The 16,608-nt window shown below is 45.7% G+C and overlaps 1 protein-coding gene across 1 annotated transcript; it reads right to left on the minus strand.

Moving 5' to 3' along the window:
- Nucleotides 1-4,870: 4,870 nt before the first annotated feature.
- LOC124550677 (glycine-rich cell wall structural protein-like) lies at nucleotides 4,871-6,061 on the minus strand. The gene has a single exon (XM_047125401.1). It carries the CDS (start codon nucleotides 6,059-6,061, stop codon nucleotides 4,871-4,873), a length of 1,191 nt encoding a protein of 396 aa, XP_046981357.1.
- Nucleotides 6,062-16,608: the final 10,547 nt, after the last annotated feature.

Here is a 16,608-nt window from a genome sequence, read left to right on the forward strand (position 1 = left end):
GAGAGTCACTTGGACGATGGCACGGCACGCCGCGGTCTTCACCGATGAAAGCAGAGTCTGGCCTGTACGCAACTAATTGTCGTTTGCGCATACGGCGTAGACCTAGAGAGCGCTGTCTCGTAGAATGCATGCGTTCATCACACACTGGCTCTACCCTAGGCCCTATGGCGTGGGGTGCGACAGGCTACAACTCTCTTTAGTCTTTGGTGTTTCTGGAGAGACGCTAATCGGCGCTCGATACGCGCAGAATGTTGTTAGTCCGTTCTTTTACCACTGTTGCAGCGAAATGCAGGAAGATCTGCAGCGGATAGACACTTGGTACAGGGAGTGGCAACTGACCCTTAACATAGACAGCTGTAATGTATTGCGAATACATAGAAAGAAGGATCCTTTATTCTATGATTATATGATAGCAGAACAAACACTGGTAGCAGTTACTTCTGTAAAATATCTGGGAGTATGCGTGCGGAACGATTTGGCGTGGAATGATCATATAAAATTAATTGTTGGTAAGGCGGGTACCAGGTTGAGATTCATTGGGAGAGTCCTTAGAAAATGTAGTCCATCAACAAAGGAGGTGGCTTACAAAACACTCGTTCGGCCTGTACTTGAGTATTGCTCATCAGTGTGGGATCCGTACCAGCTCGGGTTGACGGAGGAGATAGAGAACATCCAAAGGAGAGCGGCACGTTTCGTCACAGGGTTATTTGGTAAGCGTGATAGCGTTACGGAGATCTTTAGCAAACTGAAGTGGCAGATTCTGCAAGAGAGGCGCTCTGCACTGAGGTGTAGCTTGCTGTCCAGGTTTCGAGAGGCTGCCTTTCTGGATGAGGTATCGAATATATTGCTTCCGCCTACTTATACCTCCAGAGGATATGACGAATGTAAAATTAGAGAGATTCGAGCGCACACGGAGGCTTTCCGGCAGTCGTTCTTCCCGCGAACCATACGCGACTGGAACCGGTAAGGGAGGTAATGACAGTGGCACGTAAAGTGCCCTCCGCCACACTCCGTTGGGTGGCTTGCGGAGTATAAATGTAGATGTAGCTATCATTTGGAGCCGACCCCGATTATGTCAACACGCTTACAGCGCCATCTACTAGTAAAATTTTCGTTACTCACTATTCTATCGCTGCCAGCTTGTTGCCTCGCCCGTCAAGCATAGAACTGCAGGTCGAAGAGTTCTTGTCGCCGCGGCGGGAGGTAGAACTGGACCTCCCATTTGCGTCCATTTGTTGTATTGCACTCCGACTGGTTGCCAACAGCGACCAGAATTTCCCTGTACTCATGTCGACCCTCGGGCGACGTGGAGTTGCAGCCCGAGAGAAGGATCACTGGCTGATTGAAACTTAAATGGCGGGGCCGCGAGGCGTACTTGGGACGGTTCAATTGGTGGAGCGTTGCCCGCGAGAGGGCAAGAACTGAGTTCCACTTCAAAACGCTACACAGCTCTAATTCTCAGACGAAGACGCATGATCGAGCTTGTTGAGAACGCTTGCAGAGAAACGGCACACAATCCAGTAATAGTAAAGTGTGCGTGACATTCTCACACTATAGCGAAGAGAACATAAGAGTAGTGACAGAAGACCGTATGCTGCATAACTGTGCTCCGAGGGCCAACCACCCAAATATTATCGAAAATATATATATAGGGGTCCAAAAAAGTGTATCCACTGTTTAAAAGTCTACAACCGGCAAACTAATTGGCGGAGTTGTCTCATCTTTGGTAGTGTTATAGTTTGTAGTTCCGGCAATCGCCACCCAAGCGTTGTATTGCGTTTTTTTGTTTTGTCAGATGACAGTCGCCAGATATTCAGTGTTTTGTTCTTAGTTGCACCTACTTACTCGAGCAAACATGGCTGGCGCAAGGCTTACATTCGACGAAAGGAAGTCAGTTTTGAAGTGGTATTTTAAGTACGAAAACATTAATGAGGTTCAACGGCAATGGCGAAATATAAAACAGAGCCACCGACACGTTTAACGATTCGTCGCATGCGAGACAAATTTGAAGCCGAAGGCTGTGTTAAAGATGTACACAAACAACGACCTGGACGACCTGTAACAGTAATTAGTCCAGCCAACTCCCGTCGCTAACCACAGAAGTTTGTGAGACAGTGTGCCCGTGAAACAGGAGTGAGTCGCTGAAGTGTTCGGCGAATTTTGAAGACAGCAAAGTGGAAGTCCTACATCCCACAATTGCTACACGCAATGAACAAGGACGACCCAGATCGTAAAATGGAGTACTGCGAGTGGTTTACTAACATGATGCGCAACGATGAAGAGTTTGCAGAGATGATTGTGTGGTCTCATGAGGCACAGTTCAAATTCAATGGTACAGAAAATCGCCACAACTGCATCTACTGGGCCGCCGCAAATCCGAACGTCTATTTAGACAAAGCCGTGAATTTGCCAGGGGTAAATGTGTGGTGTGGTTTATCTTACCGGGGCACCTTCAGACGCCAGCAAATGCCAAACGACGCCTCGCTTGGTGTAAAGAGTGTAGTACACACTGGACGATTGCACAATGTAAAAAAGTTGTGTGGAAAGACGAATCGCGGTACACAATTTGGCGATCCGATGGCAGGATGTGGGCGAATGCCCGGTGAACGTAATCTGCCAGCGTGTGTAGTACCAACAGTACAATTCGGAGGCGGTGATATGTTGTGGTCGGGGGCTTGCACCTCTTGTTGTTTTGCGTGGCACTGTCACTGCAGAGGCCTACATTGATGTTTTAAGCACCTTCTTGCTTCCCACTGTTGAAGAGCAATTCGGGAATGGCGACTGCATCTTTCAACACGATCGAGCACCTGTTCATAACGCACGGCCTGTGGCGGAGTGGTAACACGAAAATAACACCCTGTAATGGACTGGCCTGTACAGAGTCCTGACCTGAATCCTTCAGAACACCTCTTGGATGTTTTGGAACGCCGACTTCGTGCCAGGCCTCATTGACCGACATCGATACCTCCCCTCGGAGCAGCACTCCGTGAAGAACTGGCTGCCATTCCCCAAGAAACCTTCCCGCACCTGACTGAACTGCGAGAGTGGAAGCTGTCATGAAGGCTAAGGGTGGGCAAACACCATACTGAATTCCAGCATTAGCGATGGAGGGCGCCACGAACTTTGAAGTGACTTTCAGCCAGGTTTCCGGATACTTTTTGATCACATAGTGTAAATAAAACCCGCATCCAGACAGGTCAGTTGGAAGAATCATGAGGAAACACGTAGATTACTAAATCGACCATCGACTCATTGGAGGACTGCATGTACGTCTCACAAGCGGAGGTCACGACGTTGGGCTCACGTCTTTATTTCAAATTTTGCACACCTTTAGTAGTACTCCGCCTATTCCGAGAAAATCGCACGAGAAGTTTTACGAGTCTATTGTGTAACTAATGTATCTGTGTGATGCGGACGTACGTTAGAGTTCTTGTTGGTCAAGTGGTTAGCGTTCGACCTTTGTAAGATGAGCGTGTATGAGGTGACAGTTCGAGTCGCGCTCAAATCATTTATCTAGTAAACGTGCAAATTCTGTGATATTAAAAAAAAAATGGACCTACACTATTCGTTCTTGCTACATTAGCAACGTCTCACCGCTACGCAGGTTAACTGCCAAATGGGGCCTGCTTCTATGCCTGCAGCTCGAAGCGTCGACGTGCGAAGTAGTTCCGAGTACCTTACCAGACCGCATGTATAAGCGATTTCGCAATTCACGAGTCATACATTTTCAGGGAAACACTATGCATTTCTTCATTTACTTGTCGATAGTTACACATATGTTTGTTCTAATGATTAAATTTAATTAAAAATAGTAAGTAGTCAAAATTCGCTAAAACTTCATGCAAATACACGTGGTTTTTTCAATTATATACCTGTCAAATGTCATAAATAAAATATGACCAGTGATGAAAAAATTTAGATTAAAAACTGAGTTGGAGTGGGTGTCTAACCGTCGCTTCATACATGTTCGTCTTACTAAGCTCGAACGCTAACCACTTGACCACTATGAACTCTAGCATCCAGTTCCTACGCACAGATACGTCCGTTACATAACTGATACGTAACACTTCTCTCGCGATCTTCTCGGAATTGCCAGAGTAATGCACACTATGTTGGTTTAATGGCGTACTAAAGGTGTACAAAATTTGTTGTAAATCTGTGACCCCAACTTCGTGGCGTCCCCTTAAGACCGTTACCAGGCAGCAGGCTCTGAGCACTATGCGACTTAACTTCTGAGGTCATCAGTCGCCTAGAACGTAGAACTAATTAAACCTAACTAACCTAAGGACATCACACAAATCCATGCCTGAGGCAGGATTCGAACCTGCGACCGTAGCGGTCGTCCGGTTCCAGACTGTAGCGCCTAGAACCGCCCGGCCACTCCGCCCGGCCCAGGCAGCAGGATCTAAGAAGGCGGCCAACGACATACCCGAGTTTGACAAGTTACGTAATAAGAGACGTAGGCTGCTGTGCACTATCACAGCAGCAACTATGACCACGAGAAGAGGTAGAGAAGTTGCCTCGATCTAATATTGTGGGATTTACACGATACGGTCCTGTGGCAAACCTGAGTAGCGTATTTGCAAGAAGAAAACATACCAAATACTTTGAAAATATCAATACAACGTAGTTCGTAAGAAGGGCAGGCTCATTCTGGTGGGTCCGTAGCTCGCGGTCTAGTGGCTAGCGTTGCTGCCTCTAAATCACGGGGTCCCGGGTTCGATCCCAGGTTGGGTTGGGGATTTTTCTCTGCCCGGGGACTGGGTGTTCGTGTTATCATCTCATCATCATTCGATAAAGTAGCTAGAGTGGACTGTATAAAGATTGGGACCTCGCACGGGCGCGGATGACTGCGCAGTTGAGCGCCCCACTAATCAATCATCATCACCCTGGCATCACCACCCATCACCCTGGCATCACCACCCATCACCCTGGCATCACCACCCATCACCCTGGCATCACCACCCATCACCCTGGCATCACCACCCATCACCCTGGCATCACCACCCATCACCCTGGCATCACCACCCATCACCCTGGCATCACCACCCATCACCCTGGCATCACCACCCATCACCCTGGCATCACCACCCATCACCCTGGCATCACCACCCATCACCCTGGCATCACCACCCATCACCCTGGCATCACCACCCATCACCCTGGCATCACCACCCATCACCCTGGCATCACCACCCATCACCCTGGCATCACCACCCATCACCCTGGCATCACCACCCATCACCCTGGCATCACCACCCATCACCCTGGCATCACCACCCATCACCCTGGCATCACCACCCATCACCCTGGCATCACCACCCATCACCCTGGCATCACCACCCATCACCCCGGCATCACCACCCATCACCCCGGCATCACCACCCATCACCCCGGCATCACCACCCATCACCCCGGCATCACCACCCATCACCCCGGCATCACCACCCATCACCCCGGCATCACCACCCATCACCCCGGCATCACCACCCATCACCCCGGCATCACCACCCATCACCCCGGCATCACCACCCATCACCCCGGCATCACCACCCATCACCCCGGCATCACCACCCATCACCCCGGCATCACCACCCATCACCCCGGCATCACCACCCATCACCCCGGCATCACCACCCATCACCCCGGCATCACCACCCATCACCCCGGCATCACCACCCATCACCCCGGCATCACCACCCATCATCCCGGCATCACCACCCATCATCCCGGCATCACCACCCATCATCCCGGCATCACCACCCATCACCCCGGCATCACCACCCATCACCCCGGCATCATCACCCATCACCCCGGCATCATCACCCATCACCCCGGCATCATCACCCATCACCCCGGCATCATCACCCATCACCCCGGCATCATCACCCATCACCCCGGCATCATCACCCATCACCCCGGCATCATCACCCATCACCCCGGCATCATCACCCATCACCCCGGCATCATCACCCATCACCCCGGCATCATCACCCATCACCCCGGCATCATCACCCATCACCCCGGCATCATCACCCATCACCCCGGCATCATCACCCATCACTCCGGCATCATCATCACCCCGGCATCATCATCCATCAATCATCATCATCCTGGCGCTAATACAGGCACTGATGACAAAGTAAATTGTTAAACCGCCACCACCAGGTGCCGTTCAATCTAATACGGAAAATAAATACCCTCAGTTCACCCGAATTAGCAAGTGAGCTTCTAAACGATGTTACAAAGAAGGTATATCGTCAACCAGTTACACTGAAAGAAGGTGGCCAGGATGGAACAGTGGCTAGGAAGAAACCGTATGTGGATGAACATAATCGGAAAAACAGAGATCAGTCTTTGATAGAGAGTTTATTACGAAGGAAGAAGCGTAGTGGAATGACGTTATCTTTACTTACGAAAGTAAATTTAACACAGTACCACAGACAAATATGTCTACCTGAAGATATTACAAAAACAATTTACGCCAAGGTGCTGGAAAAAAAGGGCATACCAAACACGTTCACGTTTTACGAGGACAATGACCCGAAACATAACGCTCGCATTGTACAGGAATATTCGTTGTACAATCCAGAAGAAACCCCCTGGATTCGACCTGCCTCGGGCAATTTGGACTATCTTGAACCGCATTCGAACGGGCCATGGTCGATGTACAGACTATCTACAAGTGGGGCAAATCATCTACACAACGTCTGGCTGTGGTGAGGAACGACAGACAGTTGCTCATGTTCAAATGGTTCTGAGCACTATGGGACTTAACATCTGAGGTCATCAGTCCCCTAGACTTAGAACTACTTAAACCTAACTAACCTAAACCGAGCGAGGTGGCGCAGTGGTTAGACACTGGACTCGCATTCGGGAGGACGACGGTTCAATCCCGCGTCCGGCCATCCTGATTTAGGTTTTCCGTGATTTCCCTAAATCACTCCAGGCAAATTCCGGGATGGTTCCTCTGAAAGGGCACGGCCGACTTCCTTCCCCATCCTTCCCTAATCCGATGAGACCGATGACCACGCTGTCTGGTCTCCTTCCCCAAACCAACCAACCAACCAAACCTAACTAACCTAAGGACATCTCACACATCCATGCCCGAGGCAGGATTCGAACCTGCGAACGTAGCAGTGGCACGGTTCCGGACTGCGCGCCTAGAACCGCGAGACCACCGCGGTCGGCTGCTGTTATTTTATGCTGGAGACCTGTACTTAAATGTTGACGTGTACTAGTTTTGTAATCTTTGTATATGTATTGGCACACGATAAATAAATAAATAAATAAAATGCTGTACAATTGCTTGAAAGTCTTAAAACCACAACCTCCATTACCATACCTCAACCCTACTGAAAATGTCTGGGGAGCACTAGAGCGACGTATTCGAAAAACATCAATATTTCTCAACTAAACTTTTCGATCAAAAGAAGAATGGGACGGTCTGTGTGCCGACTATTTAAAAAAAGGATCAGTATCAGCGTGTCGCAGCGTTCGAAAAGAGTCATACAGCAGAATGGTTATGCAAAAAGTTATTGAACACATACTTTTCATAAAAATTTGTCTTGAAATAATTAGTTCTGAAAAGTGCCCCAATATTAAAGTGCAGCCGGCCGGAGTGTCCGTGCTGTTCTAGGCACTACAGTCTGGAGCCGCGCGACTGCTACGGTCGCAGGTTCGAATCCTGCCTCGGGCATGGATGTGTGTGATGTCCTTAGATTAGTTAGGTTTAAGTAGTTCTAAGTTCTAGGGGACTGATGACCACAGCAGGTAAGTCCCATAGTGCTCAGAGCCATTTTTATTAAAGTACAAATAGAAGCGTGTTTTATTTAAATCGTATTATTAAAGAACTTTTGCAAGTTATGTTAATAAGGGTTATGCTGTTATTTACAAGACGTAATTTATAATACTTGGTATTGCGTTTTGATAGGTCACAACGCTGCAGAATTTTCAAACAAAAATTTTTTTACTGCCTTAAAAGATAGTTTGAATCTTCTAAAATCAGAAACAAAAGGAACTAATTTGTTCTATCGAACTCCACTCTGCTCCTCTAGCGCCTTGGATGACCCGAAACTGCCCACCAACGCCAACTCGATGCCCCCTGCACTGTCTGGGTAACATTTCAAAACAATAACACGTTAGCTTAGCGTCAGCATCTGTACGAATCGTGTGTGTGTGTGTGTGTGTGTGTGTGTGTGTGTGTGTGCAGTACTGACTTTTGATAGTTCTTAGAATACAGTTTTGTCTATTAAGAATGAGACGAAAACGTCGTATCCAACGAGGCGTCGAAGTGCTAGGTCATCAAAGCGTCCTCAGAGTAGATATGAGGCTGAGAGCAGTTCGGAAGGAGTCAGTGCCTCTGCTAACAAACTGAAAGACAGTGACCGGGATTTTCATGTGAATTAAGGATTGAGCTGTAGAATTATGAACTTTGTTATTTTCTCTGTTATTTCTCAATAAGTGCAACGTAAAACGTGCAATCACATTGCAAGAACGAAGTACACGACACTCAGGCTTCACAATAATTACTGCTTCTCCAAACTGCCCAGAAGTTGTTTTACCATGAAGTAAGTTTACACGGAACGCATTAAAAACAACCGTCGAATCGTCCTAGCAATGCTCCTGGGTGCAGTAGGGCTAAACGGAATTGTAAAGTTTTGTTCGTTCATGGAGCTGCTACGACTGATGTATCAATCGTTCTACGATAAACTTCTCACATTAACCACATATCATCATTCCACAACCGCAATACCAGATCGGATACGTCTAGCATCTTGGCCGTACCTTTACATAACACAAAACTTTTTCCCGTGTCATTCTCCATCTCAGCCATACGACTATGGAACACGCTCCCCTGTGATCTGCGTCTTATCCAGAACCACTCAACATTCAAGAGGGAACTCAAACCTTACATATTAGGTACGGTATATCCACAATTATTGTGCCCCTGTCATCTCTCTCTTTCTCCTGTCCATCACAGCTTCGAATTTTACCATTCTATTTCTCTTCCTCTAACCTAGCTACCTCTTTGTATCTCTTTCACCCCATTCTATCGTCTTATGTCTCTGCTCGATGAGAATAACTCAAGCTGCAAGAACATAACAAGAAAATTCCCAACTTGCAATAGGACTGACATTCATAAAAGAAAAATATGTTTACTTTCACATACATAGTCATTACTATTATTATTATAATTGTTATTCTTGATTGTTATGATTATTTTTTGATTGTTATAATTATCCTTGTACTACTGTTGCAATCTCTACATTTTTTCTTTAACATTAATACTGTAACACGTGGTATGTCAATGTTCTGTATAAAGTGGAATTCGTTCCATCTGAGTGTGTCTTGTTAGGCGTAAGAGGAGACCTGAAGACCCTAATCTTGCCAGGAAAAATAAATGCATAAATAAATAAATAAACTAGCGGATATGATTAGATCGCGACGGCAACGATACGACAGGTCAGTCCTGGGATAGAATAATGGTCAGTGTTTTCTAAAACAATTTTTCCATTTTTTCATGTTTATAACACATTTCATAACTTTAAACACCTTTTTGTTGGAACATGATTTTTCAAAACGTCACGTAGCACAATTCTAATAATTTTTAGTATTTTTATTTGAAAATTTAACCACAACTTTGAAATAACTTTTCAAAGTGAAGCATGCAGGGATTTTGCATTAGTTAAACACTCACCAATTACACAAAAATCAATATTTCTAAAATCCCGTACGTGGTTCATTAGCTACAGTATGTACATTTCGTAGATTTCCTTTTTTCCAATCTTCAAATTGGCACCAGTTATAGCGCGTGCCGCAGATCGCCTCAAATTCAGCATGCCTCGGCGAAACTGATGCAGTTTTGCCATTTTGTAATATTTTCCGATATTTTTTGTAATACTCTTAAATATATGTTCAATAACTACCACTCAAAAACTGTCAAAAAAAGCTTTTTTTAAGGTCATTACAGTCTTGTTACCTCTTAAGAATAAAGTTATGATGCTACAATGTAAAAAGCTAGTAGTGTCCAAATATTACCGTTACTCACTGCACTGTAACGACCATGAAGATAAGTGAAATGAGGATTCGTACATAAGCGTACAGACAGTCGTTTTTCTCTCGCTCCGTTTGTGAATGGTACACGAAAGGGAACGTACGGCAGTGGTACAAGGTACCCCTCCAGACTTGGAGAGTTGGTACACAGATGCAGAGGATGTCTACCTAAGTACAGACGTAGGTGTCTAGTAGGCTTCTCGCGTACATCTGCCAGATTTTATGGAAAGGTGAGGACCGAGACAGATGCGGTGATACACGGAGCATGGGAACGCGCACGGCACTTCTTGAGAAAGCCGCCAGCCCGCTCGATACAGCCAGGCCGGCGTAAACCTTGGATTTTCCGTGCGTGAGCAGCTGTGCGTCATGCACCACAGCACTACACGCACCATAGTACTGTGGAACGTTTCTTACACCCGCGGCAGAATCTCCCCACTTCCTCCTACGCTGCGTTCAACCTAGTAGCAATTACTCACATCCGCTGTCGTGTCGTGTCGTGTGTGTGTTGCAGGAACACGAGAGGCGACCCTTGACTCTACGATTTGCCTTATACAAAAGGTTGAAGAAAACACGAAACCAAAGTTCAAATGGTTCTGAGCACTATGGGACTTAGCATCTGAGGTCATCAGTTCCCTAGGACTTAGAACTAAAACTTAACTAACCTAAGGACATCACACACATCCATGCCCGAGGCAGGATTCGAACCTGCAACCGTAGCGGTTGCGCGGTTCCAGACTGTAGCGCCTAGAATCGCTCGGCCACATCGGCTGGCGAAACCAAAGTTCCTAGAATTTGGACAAAATGGGCATTCAAAAAGATAGAGGTGATCCGGCCTTTTGAATGACAGGTACTTAATCTTCTCCTGTTCGGTTAAAGTGGTTTCTTGGAAAACCAATAGATTAAGGGTCTGCCAATCAAAACGATAGGTTTGCTCCTGAATGATTTTTTAGTACCTATTCTGGCGGGTAGAATCCGGATATATCTTTCAAAATGTTCTAGCACGTAAGATTTTTGAGCTTTTAAGAGTTTCCTTTACTGTCAGGACTTCAGTCATGTGAAAGAAAAGTTTCTTAAATCGACTAAAGCAAAGCCGAAAAAAAGGAATATTTGTTCGACCACAAATAAACTGATGAAAGATCCAACTTTTGATGCTAAATTCAGAAGTATGGAATCACCTGCTGATCCTCCTCCGAAGCAATTGTGATGGACTTTTTGGGCAAGAGGAGAGGTTATAACGACGTTTCCACTATGAATGATCTGTTCGACAGCTGCTAGAACATGGCGGGTAAAATGTCGTTTAAAATTAACTTTTTACATTCTCACATTAATTTGTCTGCGAAAAATTTTTGTAGCCTAAGCGACAAACAGGTTGACACTTTTACCAAGATACCCTTATGATGGAACACGTATCTAGGCCACGAGAACCCTCCGGTGATGGACGACTACTTCTGGCGTCTTGTTTGGGAGAGTGAAGAAACAGTAGTCAAAAGAAGAGCATCATTCTCGCATTTTTCGGATACCAAAGAAGATTAAAGCTGAAAATACGTTCTCAATCTCTTCCTTCTATTGGCGTCACATTCATACAGACGTTTCAACTAATATTGGGTTCTAAAGTACTAAATATGTAATGGATTGGTCGTCAAAGCACCATACGATGGCTCACACGTTCACCAGACTGACGTCCCCGGATTTCTTTCTGTGGCGAAAGTTGAAGAATGTTTGCTATGGTGACCAACCGACAACGCCTGACAACATGCGTCAGCGCACTGTCAATGCACGTGCGAACGTTACGGAACGCGAGCTACTCGCTTTTGAGAGAAATGTCGTTACACGTATTGCCAAATGCATTGAGGTTGACGGATATCATTTTGAGCATTCATTGCATTAGTGTGCTTTTTGCAGGTAGTCACGCTGTAACGGAATGCGTTCTCAGAAATGATAAGTTCACAAAGGTACATGTATCACATTGGAACAACCGAAATAAAATGTACAAACGTACCTACGTTCTGTATTTTAATTTAAAAAGCTACCTGTTTGCATATGTTTGTGACTATTACAGCGCCATCTGTCACAAAGCGAAAAAAGTGGTCCAACTAAAACATTCATATTTCTTTACGTATTACACGAATAAGTAATAAAAATGGGGGTTCCTGTTTTAAAAAACGCAGTTGATATCCGTTTGACCTATGGCCATCTAGCGGGCCAACCATAGAACCATCTGGTTTCCCCCTTCAACCTAGACAAGTTTCCTTCTTTGCAGTTTTTTCGCTTGACGCTTATTTCGTGAGATATTTGGCCCGGTCACGATCAGTGGACCACCCTGTAGAAGACTGTCATCTTCAAATGTGGGGCATTTTTCTAGCAGGGAATATGAAATTGACTTAAAATTGTTATACAACGCAATGAGTACAAGAAAAACAACATTCAAAGCATTTGGTGAAAATCTGTGGTTGTGTCGCATTTTGCATAATGATAATGCATTTAAATGTACGTACAATTACCACAGTTCACCCAAGATGACAACACTTCGTCACTTAACGGTGTCACAGCTTTGGAGGGTAGTAGCACGGTCAGCAGCCAACTCTTAAGTGTTCCGAATGGTGCCGACTTCTAACGATCAGTACTTTGCGACCAGCAGCTAATTTATCGCGCCCGTACTGTAACTACTGTATTGGGAGGTCATAACATACTACACGCACGTTCAAGAAAAACTGAACACCTTGAAAGACTATAGATAGGACGTTCATATTCACAGGACACTTGCATTAGTATATCCTGTAGAATTGATTAGCATTTGAACGATGTCGGTCCGCGGGTTTAGGTCAACATCGATATCGCGGCGCAACATCACCTACAAGTAAAATGTTGCCTACGGCTGTCGTTGTCGCTATAAACCGAATGTAATGGATCAGTGTGACTTGAGCAGATGTGCCGGATGCCTCGCATGGGTTTCGAAAAAGACGATCATGTGAAACCCAGCTCGCGCTATTCGTCCACGAGACTCAGAGGGCCATTGACACGGGTTCCCGGGTAGATGCCGTGTTTCTCGACTTCCGCAAGACGTTTGATACAGTTCTCCACAGTCATTTAATGAACAAACTAAGAGCATATGGACTATCAGACCAATTGCGTGATTGGATTGAAGAGTTCCTACACAACAGAACGCAGCATGTCATTCTCAATGGAGAGAAGTCTTCCGAAGTAAGCGTGATTTCAGGTGTGCCGCACGGGAGTGTCGTAGGACCGTTGCTATTCACAATATACATAAATGACCTTGTGGATGACATCAGTAGTTCACTGAGGCTTTTTGCGGATGATGCTGTAGTATATCGAGAGGTTGTAACAATGGAAAACTGTACTGAAATGCAGGAGGATCTGCAACGAATTGACGCACGGTGCAGGGAATGGCAACTGAATCTCAATGTAGATAAGTGTAATGTGCTGCGAATACATAGAAAGAAAGATCCCTTATCATTTAGCAACAATATAGCAGGTCAGCAACTGGAAGCAGTTAATTCCATAGATTATCTGTAGTACGCTTTAGGAGTGATTTAAAATGGAATGATCATATAAAGTTGATCGTCGGTAAAGCAGATGCCAGACAGATTCATTGGAACAATCTTAAGGAAATGCAGTCCGAAAACAAAGAAAGTAGGTTACAGTACACTTGTTTGCCCACTGCTTGAATACTGCTCACTGGTGTGGGATCCGTACCAGATAGGGTTGATAGAAGAGAGAGAGAAGATCTAGCGGAGAGCAGCGCGCTTCGTTACAGGATCATTTGGTAATCGCGAAAGCGCTACCGAGACAATAGATAGACTCCAGTGCAAGACTCTGCAGGAGAGACGATGAGTAGCTCGGTACGGGCTTTTGTTGAAGTTTCGAGAACATACCTTCACCGAGGAGTCACAAGCAGTATATTGTTCCCTCGTACGTATATCTCGCGAAGAGACCATGAGGATGAAGTCAGACAGATTAGAGCCCACACAGAGGCATACCGACAATCCTCCTTTAAACGAATAATACGAGACTGGAATAGAAGAGAGAACCGGTAGAGGTACTCACGGTACCCTCCGCCACACACCGTCAGGTGGCTTGCGCAGTATGGATGTAGCTGTAGAAGAGCGAACCGTACTGTCAAATCAGTGAGTCTAAGAGGCCGCATTGTTGGCATGAGAGAATGTGATTCATCCATGCGGGAAATTGCTGCTCGTGTGGGACGAAGTGTTCTGGCAGTGCAACTGGTGTGTGCAGAATGGTTCACGGAAGGCCATAGAACACGACGAGATGGGTCAGGTGGCACTAGCCAGTCCACCCCCCTGAAAAGATCTACACCTAATCCGAATGGCATTGCAGGACAGGTCTGCATCGTCCTCGGCTCTGACGCAACAGTGGAACACATCGCACACTATCAGAAGTGACAATCGGTCGCAGTTTGTTTCGGCACGGGTTACATGCGCGCCGTCCACTTCTCCGTCTACCTTTGACGAATGTGTAGAAACAGGCTAGACGGCAATGGTGTATAGAACGTCACTGTGGGCAGGAACGGTATCAGATAGTTCGCCACAGAAAGCGGGAGCGGCATCACAGTGACTGCATTCGCACCAGAAATACAGCGCCAACTCAAAGCCTTACGGAGTTACGTGCTATTGGATTCAACCACAAATCACAGTTGGTGCGTGTAGAGGACACCAGGGCGACCTACGTGAATGACATCCTGCGACCCGTAGTCTTACTCTTTCTGCACAACACCCCAGACGCCATTTTTCAGCAATACAATGCACGACCACAAGTTGCTGCATGAACACGTGCCTTCTTGGTGTCACAGGATGTCAGCCTTTTGCCCTAGCCCGCCAGATCACCAGACTGGTCGCCAAACGATAGGTACACTGCAGTGACCCAATATCAACCACCACGGATTAACTTTGGAACTAGGTGAAGGTAGCATGGATGAATATACCACAGGATACCATTCACGCCTTATAAGCGGCGATGCCATCACGCATGGAACAATTTATCAGGGCCATCGCAGGCACGGTGTCTACAAGGCAACAGGGCACATGCAGAACCGAGGTGACTGAAATGCTTATCATTTCAGTAGAATATACTAAAGTACATGCCCTGTGAATATGAATGTCGTATCTCTAGTCGTTCAAAGTCTTCTGTTGCTTTTTTTTCTTCAAAAAAATGTTCAAATGTGTGTGAAATCTTATGGGACTTAACTGCTAAGGTCATCAGTCCCTAAGCTTACACACTACTTAACCTAAATTATCCTAAGGACAAACACACACACCCATGCCCGAGGGAGGACTCGAACCTCCGCCAGAACCAGCCGCACAGTCGATGACTGCAGCGCCCCAGACCGCTCGGCTAATCCCTCGCGGCTTTTTTTTTTTTTTTTTTTTTTTTTTTCCCCCTTCGCAGTTAGTAATAAGATCGGTATTTATGCAGCCCGAGATGCCGCCCCGGAATGTCAAGCGTTGGCTCTTAAACAAAAAAGTTTAATGACCACTGCGTTAAAACGTCCGCACCACAGCATCGTAGCATGACCCTAGTAAGGCCAAAATTAAATGGCTCACCTTTAACATGAAGTGAACTACATCGCGATAATTCGTTTTCGATAACATCGGAAGTGTTGCAGCAGTATCAGTCCAACCAGACGGCTGAAATAAGTCATATGCATTCATCAAAACTAGACATGATTGTCTTATTGAGACTGCCGCGATCGTTCTTTGAATAAAAATACGGAGTTTCAGTCTTTGATCGCTATTTTTTATTTTTAGTAACCGGTTTCAGGCTAGCTGCCCATTTTCAGATCATATATTGCAGTCACAGAGTGACCTGTCAGTAGAGAACTATTGGTTCGCTGTCGTAACTCAGCGAACCAATAGTTCCGTACTGACAGGTTACTCTGTGACTGCAATATATGATCTGAAGATGGGCAGCTAGCCTGAAACCGGTTATTGAAAATAAACAAAAAATAGCTATAAAAGACTGAAATGCCGTATTTCCGTGTGTACCAGGACTACAGGCATGTATTCACAAAAAATTAATCTCATAACATTTTTTTTCGAAACGATAAATACAACTCCATGCGTAGTTTCCTCTGGATGTGCTGACTTCATTATTTTAGCCTTACTGTAACTGATTCTCAGGCCCACTTTCTCACTTGCTATATCAAACTCTCATATGTGTTGTTGACGTTTATGTGCATCAAAGGTCATCAGTAGGGTCTCTATTATTAACCCGCTAAAATGGAGCACAATTTCAGTCGCAGGTTCGCTATACAGGGTGATTAAGCTGCCCCTAGCGATTGGTTTTATGCAACCAGCAACGCCTTCAAATACCGCATGCAAGTATCTCGTTTGCTGCGCACATACTATTAGTCCCACAGAAAAAAAATGACTTTCGCGGGAGGCCATAGTTTTCGAATTATTAAATTTCCTACAAAATGGTGAGTACTTTTTATGTAGGACTAATAGTTTATGTGTAGGAAGTAACAGAATATGAAAATCTGGCCTATGGTTTTTGAAGGTGTTGCAGGTTGCATAA

Source organism: Schistocerca americana, chromosome 9 (assembly GCF_021461395.2).
Source record: "Schistocerca americana isolate TAMUIC-IGC-003095 chromosome 9, iqSchAmer2.1, whole genome shotgun sequence".
Classification (NCBI taxonomy): Eukaryota; Metazoa; Arthropoda; class Insecta; order Orthoptera; family Acrididae; genus Schistocerca; species Schistocerca americana.